The 25,257-nt window shown below is 43.7% G+C and overlaps 1 protein-coding gene across 6 annotated transcripts in view; it reads right to left on the bottom strand.

Moving 5' to 3' along the window:
* The window catches only part of nckap5l (NCK-associated protein 5-like), a 64,823-nt gene that overhangs the window by 4,007 nt on the left and 35,559 nt on the right, over positions 1–25,257 (bottom strand). For 4 of the 6 annotated variants that reach the window (XM_034694971.1, XM_034694973.1, XM_034694974.1 and 1 more), the window contains 8 exons: positions 13,145–13,285; positions 12,603–12,671; positions 12,477–12,515; positions 12,248–12,367; positions 10,090–10,182; positions 5,469–8,290; positions 3,474–3,603; positions 2,765–2,840 (listed from right to left, as the gene is read on the bottom strand). In XM_034694971.1, coding sequence (XP_034550862.1) covers positions 2,765–2,840; positions 3,474–3,603; positions 5,469–8,290; positions 10,090–10,182; positions 12,248–12,367; positions 12,477–12,515; positions 12,603–12,671; positions 13,145–13,285 — 3,490 coding nt within the window. Of the gene's footprint in view, positions 1–2,764; positions 2,841–3,473; positions 3,604–5,468; positions 8,291–10,089; positions 10,183–11,838; positions 11,898–12,247; positions 12,368–12,476; positions 12,516–12,602; positions 12,672–13,144; positions 13,286–15,816; positions 15,984–25,257 lie in introns of those variants that run through there. The other 2 variants (XM_034694970.1, XM_034694976.1) reach the window with 2 other exon arrangements.

The following is a 25,257-nucleotide window of genomic DNA, read 5'->3' as shown; positions in this document are numbered from 1 at the left end:
GAATGCAACACTCTTAATTTTATCTCTGACTGCAGCCTCTGCACTGATCCTCCTCGGGGGCGCGCCCTCATTTATTCACCTTTGATATGCTAATGATGCTGTTTTTACACACATATGCTAATCACATGTTTCAGTCAAACCCTCGTGGACTTCTGCAGATTTACAGGCAGGAAGGAATGTTTGATTATTCAGCAGAGAGTCTGAGAAAAATACAAGAGATAGAAGATGAAACATGCTCTGTAACATGACTAACAGGAAGCATTAAAGCAGCAAACATCACCAGAAATATATATACACTGAGTCATCAATAATTCATGCACCCATACTTAGAGTATTAACTTATTACTAGTGCTGGGCGATAATTCGATAACAGTAATTATCTCGATATAAATATGACAAATGTTCAATAAACATTTGATATAAATAAACCTGTAATTACACCCCCCAACCACTGAAAAGGGGGCGCTAATGAGCCTTAATTCAACGCTTCAAATCCAGATACAAACTAAAACTGGTTTCTTCAACTTTCACTCAAGATCAAAAATCTGACTTTACATTTAAATGAAATCATGATTTGATATTTATCATGATAATTATTGAAGTAAGGGCCAAGTTACTTTCATACATGTTAAAAGTAAATAAATAATCAGTATAGTTTGGGTTGAAAGTTAACCTTTATATTTTGGGATTTGAATTTAAGTTATAAAATGTGTTAAAAGTCAGCTTAAAGTAATTTGATTTAATTCATGTTGATTTTCCAAAAAGTTAAAAGCAGTATGGTATTGCTGTTTCAGCAGTGAGTTAGGTTACTGTCGCTTTAAGAGAGAGAGAGAGAGAGCTCTTTAAGGCTGATTTATACTTCTGCGTTGAATCAACGGCGTACCCTACGCCGGGGGTCCGCGTAGCTCCCGTACCTATGCCGAGGCCTACGCACGTAGCTGACGTGCACCTACTCCAAAATGTAACTCCCTGTAGAGCCGACGCGGACCGCAAGCCCTGTGATTGGTCCGCTCTGCGGCTTTGTCTTTCCCTCATTTACAACACTTCCGGGATCCCGGACATCGGCCGCACATCGGCCGTGTATTTCATCTCCTCCTCTCTATTCTTCATGTCTGTATGATAAACAGCAACATGTATCAGCTGTAGATTAACAGAACACGCTCTGAAACTCTGTGGAAAAGTAAACAGAGATTGTAGCGGGACCGGAAGCAGGTAGCCGGCTATCAGAGAGACTGCACTGCCCGGCGGAGAATTGCTGCGCGACACGGACACACCGACGCACAAGTATGTGGGGCTCATGTCCACGTCAGCCCCTGCTGCGTAGGGGAGACGCAGAAGTATAAATCAGCCTTTAGTGTGGCAGTAGGCTGAGAGACTGAGGCAGACAGTTGAGGATCAATTAAGGACCTTAGTATAGTTAATTGTTTAGGAAAACTTGTTTAATTTGTAATAGATTGTTTAATAAAACCGTGGATTTAAAGGAATTGTTTCTCAGTTTTACTTCAGAGTCCTGTGGGAGTTTTTCCTCATCATGTGAACATAGATGAGTAAATCCAAAGCCTTATGATCTTCAACCCACCACAATCAGTATCGACTGATATGAAATATTTTATCATGATAACATAATCGCCTAGCTCTACTTACTACGTATTAAAAACACTGCAGTGTTGCCATTGTTGGAATCAATTAAATATGCTTATTACTCAGCTCTCTTCCTGATCTTCCAGTTGTGTTAAGATGCTTGATTCTGATTGGTCAAAACCCCTTGACAATGGTTATTAACTTTCACTAACATGAGCAACGCCAGAGTCATTCTGATCACACGTCATGTCAAATCAATCCACGGAAAAGAGTTCAGACACATTTAGCTTCTGCTTTTTGACACCATAGACCGTAAGGTGAGGTAAAACAGTTAGCTTCTGTTAGCATCAAAACAATGTGGCGAAAACGTTAGCTTCGTTAGCATGCTGAATGGGCAGGCTACTGATGTTCACATATTGGATCCTGTGCAGCAATATGATGAAGGAGCGGAGCAGGTGAGAGAAACTTTAGGTTACTGATCTCTCCAAAGAAAGTTAAACCCTGAGCGGTGGTGATGATGATAGCAGCAGGGTTCAAAGTTGTGACATTAGTTAATTTTTAAAGGTGAGTGAACCTCAGAGCTCAGAGAAGAAGGAGAGCTGAATGAGGACAGTTTCATGTTCAATCCACCACAACAGGCAGAGAAGAATCCATCCATTAAAAACTGTAAACATGAATAATTCTAGATCAATAAAATAATCTTTAAATCAATGTTTTTAACAACGTGTTTGTATTTTAAGTCAGTAGCCAGGTAAAGAGAGGGATAATGTAAGGTTAGCAGTTAGTTATGGGAAATAGAATCCCCACATGGTGAGACCCTGACTCAAAGCCCTTACATCAACATACATTAAACATCACCTTAGAGTTATTAGAAAAAGATCCAAGGAGAAGTTTCATATTTGAACACACTAATTAGAGCTCTCATAGTTTTGATTCCTGCATAAACTCTGTGTTGCGTTTTTCCTCTTGGGTTAGCAGTTGCATTTTTATGGACGTATCCTCCAGTGTTTTGTATTTCTCTCATTAACGTCTCCCTCACTCTGTGGAATCCTTCATACATACATTCATTCATCTATTCCCAGACTTCTTCCACACACTCCCGGTTTGATCCTCCACAAGGTCGCTGCGCTCATAAACCTTAAAGAGAGCGGAGACATTTTTCATCCTGGCAGACTCGTCTTACCTGCGAAGTGCTGTTGGAGGTGAACTGAATCAGCGAGGTTCTCGTCTGACGTGATCTTGCCGATTCTGTCTGATCCCTGCGTGAGACGACAACAAAGCAGCAGATGGAGAGGTGAGTGCACCGAGAATCAACATACAGGGAAGCGGTCTGACAAATTAAGAGGCTGAGAATGTACAGAAGCAGCTCTGAAGCTTCTTTTTCTCTGATATACACACAAAAACCTCGTCTCAAATAAAGATGGAAGACAGATCTCCACCTCCTCCTGTTGTATCCAACTCTGCTGGGTACGGTCCACAGCATAGTTCCCAAGTTTAATCACTCTTGGGATAATGTTCATCATGTTCCCTCTAACTGTTCCTCCTCTAGTCTGATAATCTTGTGCACAAAGCTCTGCTTTATGCAGAGAGTCTCATTGGTCAACAGAGCTGTCAATCATGATGTTAAACCAGGTTTTACAGCAGCAAAATGAAGTCTTGGACATGAATCTGCACGACACGAACAAACTATAAAGACTGAAACTGGAGTTTAGAAAAAAATTGTTTGCATAGTTTTTGATTTTCTAGTTTGATCCATGTCCCATCTGTTCACATGGAGGAGGCGGGCCTTAAGACCTGTACTGCAGCCAATCAGCAGGAGGAGCTCAAAATATCTGGCTTCACTTTAGGGAGCCGTCATGTCGTCCATCTTTTACACAGAGGAATAAACATACCTTCTCCATGTCGTCCCGGCTGCTGGTGTGACTGATGACGTCGCTCTGCTGACCGAACATCGGTTTGGAGGTCTTGCAGTCGAACGAGAGTCGACGCTGCGGCACGCTGATCACCTCCTTCCCGTCCACTCTGCACATTCATCACACACAGAGAGTTAATTATCTGATTACCTTAACCGTCTCAAGAGTCTTCACCAGAACAAGACAATCACAGAGAGAAGCTTAAAGAGCGATAAAACAGAAGAACTGAATGTTAAAGTTTTTTATCTGAAGACATTCTTCAGCTTATGTGTCACAGGCTAATCTACAGGCACATTCATTTAACTCTGCAGCTTGGAGCTCTGGAGTTCAGAGAGATACGAGGAGGCTGCAGATTACACTGACGAAAAGTAGGAATGTTCAGGTCTGAGTTTGAAAAGGAGTGGATGAACTTTATGTTATGATGGAGTGACCTGAAGGAGGAGAGGATGTCCAACTATTGAATTTGAGGAGGTAAAAGTAAATCAGATCAAACACATGTTGGGTCTCTAAAAACCTCGCTCCACAGAGAGGAGCTTCAAAACTGGAGAAACATGCTGAGTCACCTCTCTCCTGACTGTAAAGCTTGACAAATTCAGTGTTTCTATGGTGTGGGAAGACATGCAGACAGGCAGATGTGTGTCTAACATGAGTCTGGTCCTGCTTGAGGTTTCTACCTGTTAAAGGCAGTTTGTCCTTGCCGCTGTAACATCCCTTTCTCAGGCCTTTAAAATATAAATACACACCATAGACCTTCCTGGAGTCCCTGAGCTCCCTTGTCTTGTAGGTTCCTCTGGATCCCTGCCGTAGACAGCCTGCTGCTGTGGACGTGTCAGACTCCAGCTGCTGCTACAACTACTACTATCCATCTCACCACTATCATCTCCCTCTATCCCTCTCTCCAACACGGTCTCAGCAGATGTGTGTCTAACATGAGTCTGGTCCTGATCGAGGTTTCTTCCTGTTAAAGGAAGTTTGTCTTTGCCACTGTAATTATCTTCTTCCTTTCCCATTAAAGTTACTAACCATAGACCTCCCTGGAGTCCCTGAGCTCCCTTGTCTCGTAGGTTCCTCTGGATCTCTGCTGCTGTGGACGTTCCAGACTCCAGCTGCTACAACTACTACTATCCGTCTCCCCACTATCATCTCTCTCTTCATCTCCCTCTATCCCTCTCTCCAACACGGTCTCAGCAGATGTGTGTCTAACATGAGTCTGGTCCTGCTGGAGGTTTCTGCCTGTTATAGGAAGTTTGTCCTTGCCACTGTAACTTGCTAAATGCTGCAAAGTGCTCTGCTCATGGTGGATTAAGATGAGATCAGACTGAGTCCTGTCTGTAAGAGGGGACTGGATCTGATCCGGTCTTGATGTTGGGTCTTTGTTAATAATAGAACATAGAGTACGGTCTAGACCTGGTCTGATTGGAAAGAGTCTGAGGATAACATTTGTTGGGATTTTGCGCTTTGTAAATAAAGATTGATTGATGCAGCAAAGAGTCGTGACTGGGAGTCGAACTAGTGACTGCTGCAATGAGGGGTCTTGCCTCTGTACATGGGGCGCATACTTACTCAGCTAAGCTAACCAGCGCCCCCAAATATGGTGTTTCTACAGAGTCTGTAGCCTTTTTTGCAGCGGCCTTGACTCTTAGCTTCATCTCTTCCTGCTCTCTCTACTCCCTATACTTCCTGTCTCTCTTCAGCTGTCCGATCTGATGAAGGCGAAAATGCCCAAAAATATAGCTTAAAAAAAGAGTGCTTACTTAGACTTTAAACTTTATTAACAATCTGTAGCATCAGTTTACATTTTAACCAGTTTGAGATGATCAAACTATGAAGGTTGAGCGTCCTCTGCTACACAAACAAGGTTCATTGGAGTGTCAGTCTCTTAATCTAACTGCAGCAGTGAACGAGCCTCTCCTCTAAAGTATCAGACTATCTCTCATCATGAAGCTCTTTCCATCCTCGTGTCCTCGTTCTCACCTGTTGAGCAGCTGCTGCATGAAGTTATCCGAGCGCGCTCCTCGGTACATGACGGCCAGCTGTCCCTGAGCCTGGTCCATCACCACCTCACAGGAGTGACCTCTGCCCGACCTCTCCACGTACGCCCTCTCCTCCTCCAGAGCCCTCCTCAGCCCCTCCGCCTTCTCCATCAGGGTGGAGATGTTCAGACCCTCCACTCCTTCTTTACACCTGGTGGCCATCTTCACAGAGTCCCTGCCCACGGACGGGATGTTGATCTTCCACTCCTTCTTCTCGTCCTTCGCTTTGGTGCCGTCGGTCTTGCGGCTGAGCGCGGGCAGCTTGCTCTTCTTCAGTCCGAACCAGCTGGCGATGCCGTTGGAGGCTTTCTGCTTCACCTCCCCGCCCTGCAGTCCTCGGTCCTGCTCCTGCAGCTTCAGCAGGTTCTCCTCGATGCCCTTCATGACCTTCTGCTCGATGGCGGACTGCGGGCTGGGAGCCGGCGGTATCGGTTGCTTCTCTGCGTCAGATGCTGGAGGTCTGGGAGGAGGAGGCGGCAGGCTGTCTCCGTACATCGGGTTCTTCTTTCCCTTCCCGCTGATCTTCGTCCTCTCCTCTGATTTGGACGAGTAGCGCGGGGTCTCTGTGGGCTTGCTCGCTCTGTGGACTGACGGAGGCTGGCAGGGTTTGGACGGAGACTTTGGGGGGATTTTGTTGGGGCTGCTGCTACTATGAGGAGTTTGTTTGAGGTTGTAGGCCAGATTGAGAGAGCCAGGACACTTGATGTTGTTGCGTAGAACCTGCGGAGCGTCTGCATTGGGTGACGGCAGACCGATCTTACTCTTGGGTCCTTCGGGCTTCGTTACAAGCAGCTCCTGTTTGGGCTGAGACTTCACGGCCTGCTCATACATCTGAGACGAGCCCGGGTACTTCAAACCGACCCCTTTAGGTTTACTGTCCAGAGAGTCTGTGTACTTTGAATGTCTCTGCTCCTCTTTGTGGAGCTCCATCGGCCGCTCTGCTGTCTTAGTCCTCTCCTCCACGTAGGTGCCCTCGTTCACGTGTTCCACCGGCCTCAGGCCCACTTGTAAATCCTCAGAGCTCCTCAGCTTGCTGAGCGCAGCCAGTCTGTCTTTAAAAGCGTGGTGACTGGAGTCAGCCTGCGACAGTCTCCCTGCTCCGGATGCAGGCCTCTTGGGGATAGAGGAGTCGCCCCTCCGGACTGGAGGTGGAGGCGGCTGGGGGGCCTCTGAGCTCTGCACAGTGACGTCGGCCTCTGGTTTCTCTCTGGGTTGTGCGTAGATGGCTCGGCCCTGAGCTTTGCCGAGGGCTGATGAGCTGGGCAGGCTGTGGTGGTTGACCCACACCGGGCTGTCTGAGTCCTCCTCATCGTCTGATGTGGACTCCGATGTGGACGAGGAGGACTGCTTTCTCTGGGGATGGGGGTTTAGGACGCTTTCAGGCAGTGATTTAACGAGCTTCCTCTCACCGCCGTTAGCTTTCATTTGGGAGGGGAGCATGGTTCTCTTCTCAAGGCTCTGAGCCGGCTCCTCCTCTCTGGACATGTTACAGACGTTTTCATAATGAGGAATCCTCTGAGAGACTTTGGGGGAGGAGGAGGAGGTGGAGGAAGAAGAGGGGGGGACCATTTTTGAGGCAGCTTTGGGTGCAGAGAGGCTGCTGTAGCTTATGTCTTTGACGGGCGCAGGGCAGACTTCTTCTTCAGGCTGTGGGGGGGACGTCGGGGCTGAGTGTGTGGCGGGGTAGGACTCAGACCTGGAGGGGGGCGGAGGGGGCTGCCTGCATCGCTCTGTGGTGGTGGCTCTGCGTGTGGGAACAGGGGAGTGGTAGACCTCGTAGTTGTTTGTGCGACAGGGGATCCTGGAGCTGCGGGTGAGCTGTGGGCTCAGGCGGACGGCGGAGGTTGAAGCCTGAGCCTTCTCTCCGATGGACGGGATCTTTAGGAACTTGAGCAGCTTGGACGGAGAGTTGATGGCGGCGGCTTTGACGTCGCTGAGGCAGGACGGGCTCGGACTGACGGAGGCTCCAGCTCTCACAGACGAAGCCTCCTGATCAGGGATGTCCTTCTCGGGGATGGCTGAGGGGTCGCTCATGAGGGCGACACCGTTCTGAATTCCTTCACTGTCCTCCGTGTCACAGTGGGCGATCTGTTTGCTGTCCTTCACAGAGCTGAACCCAGTGATCTCTTCAGAGGCACTGTCGTTTAGAAAGCTCTCAGAGCTCTCCGGCTCCTCCAGCCCCTGCAGGCTCGGATCAGCTGAGACGGAGGGGTGTGCGGCGCCTGCTGGTTGCTGGTGGACTTCATTCTTGGTGCATTGTTTGGAGACGGGAGCAGCCTCTGCTGTCCTGCTCTTACTGTGACATTCGCTCGTAGCAGCTGCGGGGACGACGTGGCTCTGGGAGGCTGAGTTTGCTTTAGAAGTACTACAGACATGGTTGCATGGCTTTGGAGGACCCTCTGGGCTCCTCTTGCAGTGTAAACAGCAGGTGTTCCCCGCCTCACACTTCACCGCCCCGTCACCGTTGACATGCTGGTGTGTGTCAGCGTCAGGGCGCGAGCAGTGGCAGTGTGTGTGGAGGGGCTGGAGAGGGAGGGGCTCAGCAGCAGCCAGAACAGCCTCTGTGGACATGAGCACCTGGCTGTAGTCGCAGAAAGACAGGCTCGTGGTGGACGGGTGGAACTTGAGAGGGTCCGTCTCCTCCATCTTGCGTAGGACCTCCAGGATGTGTGCTTTCTTCTTGAAGAAGGGGGACAGGGCCTCCATGGAGGCGGCAGGGCCACGTGGGCCCGGGGAGGCATGCTGTGTGCGGTAGCCATTTCCCTTTGAACAGAAATAGATCTCCATCAGCAAACAATCAAACAATCAACAATCACCTCTCAGAGCCAAACAATCAGCTCATAAAGACCTTTGGAGTGAGTGCGTGCAGGAAGTGAGCGCAGAGCCGATTGGCTTTTTAAAGCACAATAGATTATTACTGAAGAAATGTCAGCGTGTGTTAAAGCCCGACACACACACACACACAGACCTCCTTATAACACAACACTTCATCTGACCTTGTTGTGCAAAGCTTTTTATTTCTCCCAGGAGATCATAATTTAAAAATAGAGATTATTTTAGACCAAACAAAGATCTGTTTCTCAACTCAACCAAGAAGATCTGGAGCTTCAACTTCTCCAAACTGTGACTGTATCACAAAACTAAACATGACTGTCACAGAGAACCATGTGACTGCTTGGTTAGCTGTCTTCTGTAGATATAAAACATCCCTCTCTCAGTGCTTTACACTATAGATCTTTCTGGAGTCCCTGAGCAAAAGACAGATTATTCATCTCTACCAAAAATCTAACAACAATGGAGAAGATGATAGGATTGGTTGAAGCTTGACTTGGTCTATATACACTAAGTAGTAGGTCGACCATCAGAAATGCTTCTACACACTGACACACTGGGATCCTCTCTCCTCTGTCTGCCTGTCACTTCCTTTAACTCTTCCTGCCCCATTAAAGTTCCTAACCATAGACCTTTCTGGAGTCCCTGAGCTCCCTTGTCTCGTAGGTTCCTCTGGATCTCTGCTGCTGTGGACGTGCCAGACTCCAGCTGCTACAGCTACTACTATCCGTCTCACCACTATCATCTCTCTCTCTCTTCATCTCCCTCTATCCCTCTCTCCAACATGGTCTCAGCAGATGTGTGTCTAACATGAGTCTGGTCCTGCTGGAGGTTTCTGCCTGTTAAAGGAAGTTTGTCCTTGCCACTGTAACTTGCTAAATGCTGCAAAGTGCTCTGCTCATGGTGGATTAAGATGAGATCAGACTGAGTCCTGTCTGTAAGGTGGGACTGGATCTGATCCTGTCTTGATGTTGGGTCTTCGTTAATAATAGAAAATAGAGAATGGTCTAGACCTGCTCTGTTTGGAAAGAGTCTGAGTAGAACATTTGTTGGGATTGACATCAGAAATGTTACATTTCCCTCCTGATCCTGCTGATTATTAATCTATACCTTACTACTGATGACTAATCATAGTTTAATGACAGCTTCACACTCACTCTAGATATCTTGTGGTCATCATTTCATGATTATTTGTCCCTTAGTTAGTGTACATACGTCTGTATCTGCTCTTCAGCTGTGAAAAAAAATTATGTTTTGCTATATAAAGAGGTCACTTTTAGAATTCAGACCTTTACATATAACAGGGAAGTCTGGTTAAATGTGCAGCTATGAAGCAACAAAGTAAGAAGGAGGAAGGAGGAACTGATGTTTGCAAATATATCCAGTTTCCTTTGGGGATTAATAAAGTACTCCATCCATTCATCTGTCCATCTGTTCAAAAATATAAACACATAATCATCTCTGTTTGGAGTTCCATTAATGCCTGAGGTGTCATTCATGTTAAATCTTCAGGTTTAAGAAAGATTTTGTCTCTAAAATAACTTTCTAATCTTCAGTTTTGTTGTATCTATGTATTATCTGTGAGGCAGTGAGTCAGACACGGTGTCAGGGTGAAGCTGCATGTCTTTAGTGACTCCTCTCCCTCACAGGTGGAGACTCTGATATAATCCCTCTGCTCCACCTTCGGTGTTTTACTGTAATCTCTGCTGCGCGCTCGCTGTGACACTCACCTTGGCTTGTGCTTCAGTCTGTGCAGACTCCACCTGTTTGGCAGAGTCATTGTGCAGCTGTGCATTGTAGTCTGGGAGGGGTCCCGCCTGGACCTGTAACAGGAGAGTCATGAGGCAATTAAGAGGATCCTGTACACACTACAGGCTACAATACACACTGACGACTGAGGGCACATTGTTCTGACATCTGCTGCAAACAATATGAGAGAGACTCTTTACTGAGTCACCAGGGTTTGAAAGAACGACGTGAATCAGAGCCGAGCTCGAGGACATGAGGTAAAAACTGATGAAGTTTCTTTACTTTACTGGATTATATCACTTTGATGTCATTAAACACTTCCACTTCATTAAATCTCAGAGGCACAGATTGCAGTTTTTACACCACCTCATTATCTGAGAGCTTCAAGCACAAGTTATATTACATTTTCATGACAGTGACAGAGATTTAAACACTGCAAAAACAAGAAAAATATACAACAATTGGGGGTATATTACTTACACTAAACAAAATTATCTGCCAACAGAATAAGAGAATTTGGCTTGTCAAGACTTTCCAAAAAAAGTAAAAATATCTAACCTCAGTGAACCCAGACATACCTTAAAATAAGTGTATTTTCACTGATAACAAGTACATTTCTCTTGATAGAAATAAAAATATGAGACTTCTTTTCTCAATATGTTGAAAAATATTCTTGAATTAAGTAAATGCTAGTGCCATTATCTTGACATAATGACACACACTAGGCATTACATTTCTTGAAACCAGCAAAGTTAAACTAAAAACAAATTTACTTTTCTTGCTGGAAAGACAAAAGTTAAGAATATATTTCTCATTATGTAGGATCATTGTCTCCCCTGTAATGTGGAAGAACTTATCTGAATGTAATTATTTCTGTTTGAAACAGTTTGAAATGTTAAATGTTTAAATATTAAGTGTCAGTTTACAGTACTGTGCCAGCTGTACTAACATACAGTAGTACATATTTTCTATTGTTTCATTGAAAATAAAACAGTGGATTACATTTAGCTGCCATTTGTTTTAATTGTGTGAAAAGATACAATTGTGTCAAAGTAATGATTTCTTATTTCATGCTTGAAATAAGAAATGATTGCTTTAAAAATCAGTTTTATGCGTGTGAGTGTTGATGAAACAGCTTTGTAACAGTTGATATTCTAGTTTCAAGCATGTATTACTCAATATAGGTCATACAATCTCAGTAACAAGCTGTAATATCTTACTGAGACCATTGAGGACCAAAACACTCAAAACAAGTGACATAAAAACTGCTCAGTGAGAAAAAATATCTAACTATCTCTCTAACTGACTAGTTTAGAGGAAAGAAACCAGTCAGGAGAGAGAAATGAACTTAAACACAGGATCACAGAGTCTGCATGTGAACAACGTCAAACTGGTTTACAGAGTGTGGCTACGGTTAGCAGAGCTAGCACCACCAGCCTTCAGTCCACCTCACAGGTTAAGGTCCACATGCCTGTGCTGATTCCTCATTGCTTCAACAAGACACAGCCTACACACAACTTCACCTCCATTTACTAGATCAACGTACTGATAAACCACACCGCGCTACAAGATGACGTCTGTCACCTGTGTTTGTTTACATCCAGGTAGTAGAGCATTAGAGCATAGAGGCAGTAAACATTGACAGGTAGTGGCAGGTCGCTACAGCTTAGACTCAACATACACCGGGCATGCAGGGTGATAAAATCAACTCACACATCTCTAATCTGTACCTGAACTTGAAAAACAGTCCAGATTGAGCCTTGCATATCACTTCCTTCCTTGTAAAAACATGATGCCTACATTACCCACAATGCAACTCCTCCACAGACAGCACACACAGATGATTGAGTGTGTAGCAGCTGATGTTGCCCTGTTATCGCCTGCAGCAGAGATAAAGAGCTGCTGCAGACTTCTTACTGATGCTGACTTGAGTGATGTCACTCGAGGCATCAGAAGAAACTAAAGGCTTTAAAACTTTGATGTGTTAAATCAGTGACATTTTAAAGCATGAATGTTACCCTGGAGTATTTTTATATTTTGGTGTTATAAGTGAAGCTTCTGTAAACACAAGTAGAAGTTCAGAGGGTCTAAAGCACACAGTGACGTCTTAATCATGACGGGCAGGTGAAGCCGACGTACCTGGTAGTGAGCTGTGGGATGGTTGGGCAGTTTCTGCTGAAAGAGCTCACAGAGCGCTCGGTTCTGTCTCTCCAGGTCAAACACCAACATCTTCAGCTTGATGCACTCCTCTCTCAGATCCTGTTTGAGCGACACACAGAGCTGTAAGACACCTGACGAGCTTAAATCCACCAAGATACAGTTAATGAAATAATCCAAACACAGCTGCAGACATGTAGCTACACGTTACCTTCTGGTTCAGCAGAGCCTGGACCACGTGGTTGGCCACCTAATAACACAGAAAAGATTAAATATCACACAGGAAGACTGACTTCATCTTTAAAAAGTTAATTGATACTCTGCGACATGAACTCACCTCGTCCAAGCATCGCTCGTAAGCTTCTCTCTGACTCTCGTTCGCCAACAGCAGAGCGGAGTTTTCAGCCTGAGAGGAAAACAACAACTGAGTGATTAATGTCGTGGAGATATACACAGGATTAAAACAGCAGGAAGCACAGATTTTTAGACGTGAGAGCCGCAGCAAATAAACAAACAGAAGCAAGTAATATCAACATGAATCAGCTAACCTGAAGAATAAATCAGGAAGTACAGCCATGTGACGGGAAAAGCGAAATGTGTCTTAATTTCTACAGTTTGTAGGATGAAATAATGCTGACCTGTGGTGCACTTTTGCAGGATTATGTTCTTGTTTATTTAAATTATGTGCATATGGAATAAGTTCCCCCATATATCTTAATGTCTAGGGTTTACTTCCTACATTTTTAACATGTTGTGGTCTGTCTAGGAGCATGAAACATAAAGGGGAGACTTCAACCATCATGCCAGAATCATGTCTCTCATAAAATAAGATGATATTCAGTAACTGTCCCTGAGTGAGTGATTTCTTAGTCCCCTCACCTCCAGCTCTTTCAGTCGGTCCATGAGCTCGCTGCTGTTGTCCTCCAGGTACGACTCCACGTCGGCTTCCTCGCCCTCCTCGTCCGTGCCGAAGTCCTCCTCACACATTCTCTGTTCTGTCTCATCAGACATTGTTCTCATCTGAAACACAGGAGAAGACACCACATCTTTAAGCGTCACATGTTCAGGAGAGAACACATTACCTTTAACATAAGAGGCGGAAGAAACATGATTAAATGTTATATTTCTTGAAGCTAGATGCTTGTTTTGGTTCAAATGTTGTCGTCTTCAATAAATGCATCTTAAACCTCTTGGTGGAGGAAGTTTTGCTCAACACTCAAACAGTAGAACCACTATAGAATTATTAAACCTGTTCAATAACATACAAAGTAGATATTAACTGAGCACACACACACACATCCAGCACACATGGAGTGACATCATGATTCATCTATGGCTGCATTTTTGTCACATAATCAATATGAGATCATAGACTGTATGATAAATGGACGGAGTATCCGTGATGTCACCCATCTGTTTCTGAAGCCAATCGTTGGCGGGTGCCATATTGGAAATGCTGAACTCAACCGAACTTCATCCAAGCTAGTGTGAGGTAAAGAGACGGGCCTTTAGCCTTTTCGCTAACAGCTACAGGGTGCCTGCCTGTCAATCAAGTAAGCCATGTCCTTATTTGGGCAAACTTGTAAGTTTAATATCTTTGAAAATACCAACTTATAGAAAAACTCACCAGGCTGTTAACATGTTTATTTCTGCTGCAAAGATCGTCTCTTTGAATGGGTGTGTGTGTGTGTGTGGTTTCCAGCCTCAAGTGGACGCTCCATGAACTGCACATTTTAACACTTCCACATGGGCTTCATATTGTGAGACCGGAGGTTGCCACTTGTATAAAATCCAACATTATCTTTTTTTTATCTCTGCTTTGGTCTCCACCAACTCCTGAAGAAGTCCCAATAATTGCTAAATGTTCCACTTTGTTTACAGCTAGCTTTGTGCTATTTTTGCCCAGCCCTACTGAAGTAAATGAGATCTAAAAATAGCTCAGCTGGTGAACAGAAGGCTGAGATATATAGAAAAAAAGACTTGGGGCTGGGTTCTCTGAGTTCATCCCTACATGTCACGCGGTCATGTGATTCATTATAAGAGTCTAAACAATCACTACAGCCACTTATAAGAAATAAAGACCAACAACTTCCTGCTTTTCTTAAAGTCACAGTACACGTTTTTGTTATAATTTACGCTGCGGCCTAAAACCCTCACAGTGCAGACTTGTGTTTATATGCACAGCGCTCTCATTACCTCTCTAAGAACAACATGAGTTTTCAGTACTATGGTTACCGTGCAGCCTGTCAGGTGAAACCCAGGGCACAGAAACTGCATGTCTGGTAAAGCTCTTTACTTTGAGCAGACAGTAACACCTGAAGGCGACTCAGGTAAATGGATCAACATTTTAATTACCTCAGAGCTTCTGTTATGTAGAGGATGTCATGTTGAGGCCGAGTGCACGGTGAGAGGACGGTGTTCAGAGACGTTAAATAAAAACACATCTCCCTGTTTGTCCAGGATTTATTTTCAATACATGTTATATATTTATATCACTGTATATAAAGGACAGACTCTTGACAGACTCTTTCAGGACTCCTTCATTTCTCATTCTGTCGTTACAATCTCCTCTCATGAATCTATTTATAGCCACATTGTTTCACAGATAAACTTAGACAACTACATTCTAAAGGGACTCAACATGAATTTTAAAGCTGAGCTGGGGATTAACTCACATGTATATTCACAGCTTAGTTTAGACAACCACAAGAGAAGTCTTATTTATTAACGTGCAATAAGTACTCACCCCTCTCTTCTTACATGTGCAATACATTTTTTCCACTCATCTTCTCAGTTCTGTTCTGTACTTTGTTTTATACCTAGACTACAAGTCTGTGCACATTTTTCACTGGTCACTGGTTTTGTAAATTTACTTATTTAGTTGTAAATACGTCGCAAGATATGCTTATTTTTACTTCTTTCATTTTAATTGCTTATAACTTTTTAATAATTGACATTTTATAGGCTCTTATACCGTCTACTTTGCTGCTGTAACACTTTAAATTTCCCTGTTGTGGGCCGAAATTAGGACTATATCTTATATCTTATCTTATCTTAAGTCAATTACTTTAAAGTCAAAGTATCAAAGTGACGGATTAAAAGCCAAAAATGCATTCAAGGACTGGGAGAAATGATGCATTTTTAGAAGTCCTGTTTTCATCCAGACCCTAACGCTGATCCTTAATGTTAAATATCTTTAAATATTAAGTTTATCAAAACAAAAGCGGAAGTTTTAAAAGAAGGAAACTGGATTTTTTGTTTTATTTGAATCATAAAAAGGATTTAAATCTGACTGAATCAACGCTCAAAGTGTTGGATGATTATTTCCTCCCCATTCTTCTAAACTCCACCCGCCTGGTTTCAAACAAAGACCAAATCAAACCCTCATACGAGGCCTGCTTTCCATCAGATCATCTCAGCAGTGACACTGACGTTAACGTTATTACAGCCTGTTTCTGACAGCAACAACACGACTCATCTCAACACACAGAGTCCACTTTAAAGACCTCTACGCCACAGAGCTGTTTATTCTCCTTAACCACATCACCTACTGTATATCGAGGATTATGGAGGAAACACATGAATCCGTTCATCCTGCATTGTTTCCGATACGTGGACTGAGTGGGGAGATAAGCCTTTGTGTCCATATTCCCTCAGGTTCAGCTCCGACGGATCCACAGATCAAACAGCCGCACCACGCTGAGCGCACAGGCTGCCCGAGTCTGTGAGCACGCCACCCCGCAGGACTTATGGCCCACAACCTAGTCTAGTAGGCACTGCTCCAGGTGTGTTTCTGTGGTGTTTGTGTGTGTGTGTGTGTGTGCGTGCTAGGTATCTTGAGGGGAAGTAGGTGTGTCGACTGGACCCAGATCCAACTGTCACATCCTTAAAGAGTCATTAGAGCGGATGAGACGAGGCTGATTCTGCGGCTGGAGGCCAATCAGGAACTGGCACAGTTCACAGGTGTCCTGACGAGAGCAGGTGACGCACACAAACAACAACAGAGCAAACAGTCTCAAGGGGACAAACCGGTTGAGTAAATTTGGGTTTAGAGCTTTAACAACTGGCTTAATAAGGTGCTCTGTTAATTGAAGGATGCTGGAGAGAGACTCAAACTTAGAGAGAGGGAATATATCCAGATATAGGATGACCACCAATGACATGAAGCGCTCCCTTGCTCAAAGGTGGCCTCAAAGGGACAAAAAGCTTTCTATCCTATCCCCCTTTGCTTTGCTTATTTCTCCTCTTTGGTATAAATCCATCAGCACACCTCTAACTTCATCTCTCTTCAGTCTGGTGCTGAGTAAGACGAGTAAAGGCGGTTCATGAGACCTTCTTTCTGATAGCAGGTGATCTCAAACAACGAGCTTCAGTCAGAGCTGAAGCGTCAGGTGATAATCCAGTGTGGGTTCACCGCCCTGCGTGACCCTTTCACATGCGAGCGGCCGTGTGATCCACTGTTGGTGTATAAATATTGATCGTAGCTGCTTTAAAGATGCATGTCTTCAGAGGGAATAAGTGGTTTTGAAGTGTTGAAGTTGGAAAGTACTTGAAACATGTTTAATGTGCCGGTGCATGCTTCGCTTCTTGAGTCATATGCTTCATATATTCCTGCACGGATGCCTTTATTGATACGAGCCTAACGCTTGTTTTTGTTTTTTTGTTTTCATGCATTGTCCCATTAAAGTTCCTAACCATAGACCTTTCTTGAGTCCCTGAGCTCCCTTGTCTTGTAGGTTCCTCTGGTTCTTTGCCGGCGACAACTACTGGCCTGGCATGCATACTCCGTAAACAAAGCCTCTATCCCTGTTCCCAACCCTGACTTGGCCTCAGCAGATGTCACTCTAACATGAGTCTGGTTCTCCTCAAGGTTTCTGCCTGTTAAAGGAAGTTTGTCCTTGCTGCTGTAATTATCATCTTCCTGTCCCATTAAAGTTACTAACATAGACCTTCCTGGAGTCCCTGAGCTCCCTTGTCTCGTAGGTTCCTCTGGATCTCTGCCAGACTCCAGCTGCTACAACTACTACTATCCGTCTCACCACTATCATCTCTCTCTCTCTTCATTTCCCTCTATCCCTCTCTCCAACACGGTCTCAGCAGATGTGTGTCTAACATGAGTCTGGTCCTGCTGGAGGTTTCTGCCTGTTAAAGGAAGTTTGTCCTTGCCACTGTAACTTGCTAAATGCTGCAAAGTGCTCTGCTCATGGTGGATTAAGATGAGATCAGACTGAGTCCTGTCTGTAAGATGGGACTGGATCTGATCCTTTCTTGATGTTGGGTCTTTGTCTTTGTGTCTCTGGCCACTTAACCACTTTCTCTAAGACTGTCATGTCATCTCTTTATGTAGTTTTTAGTCATTTTTAATCACAAGGTGTTATTTATATTCTAATATTTGTTGTCTTCTCCCTCCTTTTTGTTTAATCTTGTGCTTCTTAGGGAGCTTATTTTAACATCTGGTCAGGGACTCTGGATGGAGACTAGCTTTTTGGCTAACTCATGATTCTTGCAAACGAAAAATAAAATAATCAAACTGTATTTGTAAAGCACTTTTCATACAATGATCTTGTAACAAGTGCTTTACATCAAAATAATAAGTAATAGGAGTAATAAAATATAAATTAATTAAATATACAAAACAAGAAGACTTAACAATAATAAATAATGAAATAATCCCTAATAAATTAACTTAAATAAACAATATATATTTGTCTATAATAAATCAAAATAAGACCAAAATGTTAACTAGATAAAAAAATAAATAAAGTAAGATGGAATAAGACTCAAATAAATAATAATGTTGTTGGTTTTTCTTTGTTACAGGATGTTTTAAGAATGATTGAATCAGAGAACAACAACCTTTTTTTATACTGAATCATAGAATACTGAAAAATAGCAGCGTTATACTTTTTAAAAAATATATAATGTAGAAAAACAGCAACACAAATCAGCATAGAAAGAAACTCCTCACTTTGTCCACAGGGGGCGCCAACGTTAGCACAATACAGAAGTTCCTTACCGCAGCTTTAAAGCATTGGTTACAGCTAAACCTATGATCTAAAGTATTATAAAGTATTCGTTCAGGAAAAAAGTGAGCAGATGAATCACTTAAGAGATAACTATCAGATGTATCCCGTGTGGCATTGACACAGAAAGTCAGTATGGATATAACCCATCCGTTCACGGCACGATCTCTTGGTAAAACTCTCTAATGGGAAGTGTTTGAAAGCTTCAAAGAGCCGGCAGTCTTTGTGTAACCGGAGCTGTTTGCAGAGCGTTTACAGGAAGATCATCGAACACGCTCCTTCTTTAGACGTTCACTCCTGACTGACAAACCTGGAGCAGCAACATCCAAAATGTAGAGGGCTTATTGAGCTGCCATCGACTGAACACACACAGATCTACACGTGTAATGGAGGTCCGATCAATGCAGGAAGCAGATATTAGCCATCAGTTTGACCCTGGATACAGGAGGGTTATAAATACCAGCTCCTCTCTCCTCTAATGCACATTAAAGCTCCGGGCAGCAGCGCAGAGGAGCAGGCACACGTCGCTCTGCGTTTGCATTCGTATGGAAATTACAGCGTGGACTAAAAGACAACAAAAGTGAGGCTAAATATAACAGGAGATGTGGTTCTGCCACCGCTGCTGCTGCCTCTGTGGTTTCTTTTGATGTGCAGAGTTAATGTCACAAGCTGCTCTCTGAAATGCCAGCATAGAGAGAGAGAGAAGACATTCATCCACAATCCAACAGGACTCCACGTCCGAAACAAGAGCTGATCTGACGTCCGATCAAAGGGCGGATCAACTGATGAGAGAGCATGAAGAGGTTCAGTCATTATTAATCACTCTTCACTGAAGCGCTCAGATCTCTGCTCCGGCTTCCTGTGTCAGAGGATTGATTTTTAGATTCTGCTGAGACGATGAGCTCCACAACACGACTGATGTTTACTAAAATGCTTTCAGATATTAATCCTGCTTTTACATGAAGTTAAAGAAAATAACTTTAAGAGTCTTGGTTTGAGAAAAAGGAAACACTAAAGTATGTGGAGGAAGCTCATGTGTGGACTTAATCACAAAAAGTCAGCTGTATAAAGTAATTACCCAGAGAAGGACAAAATGTTTCATACCAAAGTGTATCATATTGTATCATAACGCATCGTAAAGTATCATATTGTATCATGTCCAATTATGTTATATCTTATTGTATCACATCGTTAGAAACAGAATCAGATCCTCATCCCAGACTGGATTAAACATGGACTACATGACAGAACCCCAAAAGTAAAGCCCCTAAAATCTGGAGCTCTCTCTACTGTCCAACTGTCTCATAAAACCTGTCCCCTCCTTTATAACAGATACAGTTAGTTCTTATCCGAGTGGCTTCCTCTGATGTTAAAAAACTGAAGCCAATTTGGAACTGTAAAGGACTGCAGTACCCTGAGTGTCCACTTGAGGCTGTGTCCAAAAGCCAAGATGAACCCACTAAAGGCTGATTTATACTTCTGCGTCTTCCCTACGCAGCAGGGGCTGACGCGGACATGAGCCCCACATACTTGTGCGTCAGTGTGTCCGTGACACGCAGCTATTCTCCGCCGAAACGCTTGAGGGCAGTGTGGTCTCTCCGATAGCCGGCCGCCTGCTTCCGGTCCCGCTACGATCTCTGTTTACTTTTCCACAGAGTTTCAGAGCGTGTTATGTTAATCTACAGCTGATACATGTTGCTGTTTATCATACAGACATGATTACATGAAGAATAGAGAGGAGGAGATGAAATACACGGCCGATGTGCGGCCGATGTCCGGGATCCCGGAAGTGTTGTAAATGTGGGAAAGACAAACCCGCCGAGCGGACCAATCACAGGGCTTGCGGTCCGCGTTGGCTCTACGGGGAGTTACATTTTGGAGGAGGTGCACGTCAGCTACGTGCGTAGGCCTCGGCGTAGGTATGGGAGCTACACGGACCCCCGGCGTAGGGTACGCCGTTGATTCAACGCAGAAGTATAAACCAGCCTTAACACTGGTGTTAAAAAGCCAAAATTTCACAGCAGAATTAAACATGTTTACAGCCTGGTAAGGAAGCAGTTTTTGGTCTGTATGTCTCATTTCTTCTCCTGTACACACTGTACTCATCTTTTGAATCCAGGTTGAAGACTCTCCTGTTTACAGCAGCCTTTAATCTGATTATTTAACTTCTGTTTTTATCACAAAACTCTTCTGTTTTTACTGTTTTTATTATTCTTTGCTCTAAACTAAATAAGCTTGTTTCAAGACTTTTAAATATGTTATTTATTTTTTTATTTTTTAAGTTACATTTTTGTGGATTTTTGCCTTTAAGGTATAGGACAGCTGAAGAGAGACAGGAAATGTAGGGAGTAGAGAGAGGGGGAGGACATGCAGTAAATGGTCGAGGCTGGAGTCGAATCTGCGTCCTCTGTGACGAGGGCTATAGACTCGGTTTATAGTGCGTGCACTTAGACTGCTAGGCCAACAGCGCCCCTAAATGTGTTATTTTAATCATTTTAAGACGCTTTCGTTCACTGTGTTCTTGTTTACTTTTGTAAAGATTCTTTTCATGTCTTGTGTTTTTTGCTAAAATGTTCTTTATACAAGGCGCCGTTGTCCTAGCGGTCTCAGCGTGCACCCCATATACAGAGGCTATAACCCGGGTCGCAGAGGTTATAGGTTTGATTACAGCCTCAAGCATTTACTGCATGTCTTCCCCCACTCTCTACTCCCCACATTTCCTGTCTCTTTTCAGCTGTCCAATCAAATGAAGGCAAAAATGCCCAAAATATATAACTTTAAAAATGTTCTTTATGCATAAACTCATTTTATGGGAGTTGAATGTTTTTTATAACTCATCTGTTTTGATGATATTCAGGCCAAGAGTTATGCATTTGCATAATTGGGTGTGTGGGTAATAAACAGTCAGGTGTGCATGTTGTGGCTGTTTTCCCGCTCAGCTCCACTTCTTTGCATGTGGTTAGATCAACCTAAAGTTAGAATTTTCCAATATGGTGACCACCATCACTGGGCTTTATAACGCAGCCTCAGAAACCATGAGACTACATCTATATTTTGTAAAGTCTGTGTCATTATGATGCTGATTCATGTCCAGGTGTTCATTCTTCTAAGGAGTCATAATAATTTGATGCTACAAAACGGGATTCAAATCCATGATTGACGTCTCTGTTCAACAGCGAATGTCTGATTACAGCCGACACAAAGAATCTGTTCTGCATGAACGGTCCTGACCGGATAGATCTTTGTTGTTTTATCTGTAAGTTAAATGTGAGAGGAGAAGGTGTGACGTCAATAACATGACTCACACACAACATGTCATTGAAGGGGGGATGATAAATCTTTCTCTACAATCAATAATCCTCACATCGTAGAAGCTCCTGGCAGAGAGTGATTGGAGGCTTTGCTTAAAAAATGCACTTTAAGGATTTATTGATTATCGTCTCATTTGTCCTTCGCTCCACTTTGAGGTCTAACATCATCAAGGTCAGACCAGCTCTCTGCACCTCGAGTCGAACCTTCAGTTTAGTTTATCTGCTCACAGATCTGACACAAACACTGAGCGATGATCCTGAGAGCGTATCCACCTCTCCGCTCTTTGGACACATCGATCCAGACGTCTCTCTGCCTCCGTCTCTCATCCTCTTTGTTTCTTTTATTCTGTGTTTTGTCTTCAAACCTTTCATGTCTCATAAAAAGCCTTTCGCCTTGTTCTTATAAAACTTGGTTCTAAAGTTTGAGCATGTCTCCCTCACATGAAATATTCATCACTAAGTGTGAAACAAAGTGAAAGTCTGTTCAAAGAGACGTCTGACGTTTCTTTTTCACAAGTTTATAAAATAAAAACTGAGCTCATCACTTTTCTGAGGTTTAACTTCAGAGATTGATAAATAAATGATTAGATGTGTCAAATAAATTATTGTTTCTGTAAACTTTGAACAGGTTTGAACACAATAAGGCATGTGAGGGTATCGTTTCAGGCTTTAGGAAGCACTGAGTGACATGTTTTACTACTTTTCTGACATTTTACTGACCGAGTTAAATCAGAAACTCAAGAAAACAATCAAACAATCAAACAATGAAGGTTATTGTTAGTTAAAGCCTAAAATGTTTGATTATTATCATTTCCCATGAATTTTAGAAGCATTTAAATCCACCACAAAGTCTAAAATTGAATAAAAAATGACACACAGCAAAGAAAAGTATCAGCTCTGAACATCTGACACTGATTCAATTTGCAGCTCTAATCTTTGAGTCTTAATAACTGTCTTGTTTATGAAGCATTGATGCCTTAAGCTCTGATCAACAGAGCTTTAATCTGCCACACAGATAAACTGGTCTTATGTCCAGAGAGTAAAGACACAGAGAGACACACACAGAGGGTTCTGCTGCCTCCTTTGTAAACTGCCTCATTGTCTTCCTGCTCTGAAGCCTGGGATTGGCCTTTAGCTGAGCACACAGAGGTTCATTGAGGGGGCAGAGGACAGGGTCAGTGTGTCTCAGAGGGGCTGCAGTGCCAGGGAGCTCCTTCCACGGAGCTCGGCTGGCAGACTTTCAGCTGCCGGAGCGTCAGAGAGAAACCACCAGAGACACGCAGAGAGAGAGGACTGCTGCTGCTGCTGCTGCTGCTCTGAAAGCTGCGCTGCGGAGGGGCGGAGGGACTGCTCTTTACTTAGAGTGCAACGACCACACGATAAAAATACTCTGTTTCAAGTACGAGTCGGGCATCGAAGACGAATCTGAAGTCATTAATGTGAGGAGAGAATCAAGGAGATGTGTAGCTCTCTCTTGTGCCGTCTGTTTTCACCACATGGAGTTATGATAGTTAATCTCTACTTACAATAAAATTCATAACTGTGAGGTACAGATCCATATCCAACGTCAAGCAACGTCTGGTCACTGGTCTTACATTAAGAAGTCTCTTAAATCAAACCGAGACTCTACAAAGTTTATTGACTTCAGAGTTACCAAAGATTTTTTGATTTAAATGGAAAAGTTGTTCTGAATTTGACGTTGAACGTCTTGTTGTTACTCGTTTGGGGAAGCTTATATGAGGGGATCTGCCGTAGTTCCTGGGCATGACGAACCCCCCTTAAAGGGGCAGCAGATTGGAATCTAACTCAGGCCGCCATTAGGTTAAATCCTCGCCAAGCTAACGAACGTTACGCCATCACTTCCGTTTTTTTCTACATGAAAAGTTGCTCCAAAGTTTGAACAAATAAACTTTATTATTTCATCGCCAACATTTTAAACTATTGAGTAATTTACTGCAGAACAGACACCCTCTCTACTTTTAAGAGTAGGCTTCAAACTTTCCTTTTTGATAAAGCTTATAGTTAGAGCTGGATCAGGCTTGGACCAGCTCTTAGGTATGCTGCTATAAGCTTAGACTGACACACTGGGATCCTATCTCAACCCTTCCCCCCCCAACCCCTTCATCACGTACTGAAACTCTACCCCTCCCATTAAAGTTACTAACCATAGACCTTTCTGGAGTCCCTGAGCTCCCTTGTCTCGTAGGTTCCTCTGACCTGCCGTAGACGTCCTCCTGCTGTGGACGTTCCAGACTCCAGCGGCAACAGCTACTACTACCCATCTCATCACTATCACCGCTCCCTCTCTCTCTTATTCTCCTCTATCCCTCTTTCCAGACCCAACACGGTCTCAGCAGATGTGTGTCTAACATGAGTCTGGTCCTGCTGGAGGTTTCTGCCTGTTAAAGGAAGTTTGTCCTAGTCACTGTAACTTGCTAAATACTGCAGGGTGCAATTCTCATGATGGATTAAGGTGGGGTCAGACTGAGTCCTATCCTGTCTTGGTGTTTTGTCTCTGTTCATAATTTGACATAGAGTGGTCTAGACCTGCTCTGTTTGTAAAAGCGTCCTGAGATAACGTTTGTTGTGATTTGGCGCTATACAAATAAAGATTGATTGATTGAACTTTTAAAGCTCTTTTTTTTTCGACCAAGTGTTGCGGATCATCGACTACGCTCACTTTTTTTTTAATCGGTTCTCTTTGACAAATATTGTTCAAAATGCATGATTTTTTCTTGTAAAGGTATCACAGCAACTAAGCCTGTATTCTGACATCTTTGTGGTGATCACATTTTGAGTAAAAGTAAGGCCAGTGGGACCAAAACTGAGCTGCCTCTAACCTTTACTCAGAGTCAGTAATCATCATAACTGTCTTGTTTCATTAAGTGTAGTTGCAGAGATAATGATAATAAAAGTCTTGGTTTGTTTTCTGTGATTTTAAGATGGAGAGTTAAAGCAAACACAAGAAGACAAGCAGAGGAGATAAGAGCGAAGGTCAGAGTCAGATTCTCTGGTTTTGTTTTGTAAATCCAGCCGTCTCAGAAACACACAGCCGCTAAACGCCACACTGCCAAGAGTAAACAAAGCGCAGCGAGGCTCAGCGTTGGAATCAGGGAACAAAACACAGAGGATCATGTGTTCGCCTCCGAGCCAGGAGAGCATGTGGAGCTTTTGTTCCCCGGTGAAACGACTCAGATGGATACCTGAACATGAAGAATGTGAGCTCTGGGGACGCCGCCGAGCATTCATCACAAACAAATAAAGAGCAACGAGACACCAGGGGAAAACTAGCGTGTCATCTACTGTAAATAAATAGACTCAGTGTCCTTTAAACAAATTACCCAGCAGCCACTCCTGCAAAGGTCAGGGGAACTTTTCACTGGTGGAGGCAGAGAGCGCTCAGTGTGTACGTACACGTCTGATCACAAACAAACACAAACAAACAAAAGTGTCATCAAACATTTCCTGTGCTGCTCAGACTGCTGACCCGCTTCATGATCCAGATCCTCCTCACTCTCCGACAGACAGAAACACGGCGACAGACAGAAACCCGGCGAGGACTTCAGAAGAACAAAATGTCCTGTAACAACTTTATCAACCAGACCAAACGACCGGTTAGAGGACTCCTTGTTTTGTGTCAAGGAGACAACAGGGGACA

Source organism: Notolabrus celidotus, chromosome 11 (assembly GCF_009762535.1).
Source record: "Notolabrus celidotus isolate fNotCel1 chromosome 11, fNotCel1.pri, whole genome shotgun sequence".
NCBI classification, from domain to species: domain Eukaryota; kingdom Metazoa; phylum Chordata; class Actinopteri; order Labriformes; family Labridae; genus Notolabrus; species Notolabrus celidotus.
This window is presented reverse-complemented; position numbering and strand designations above follow the sequence as displayed.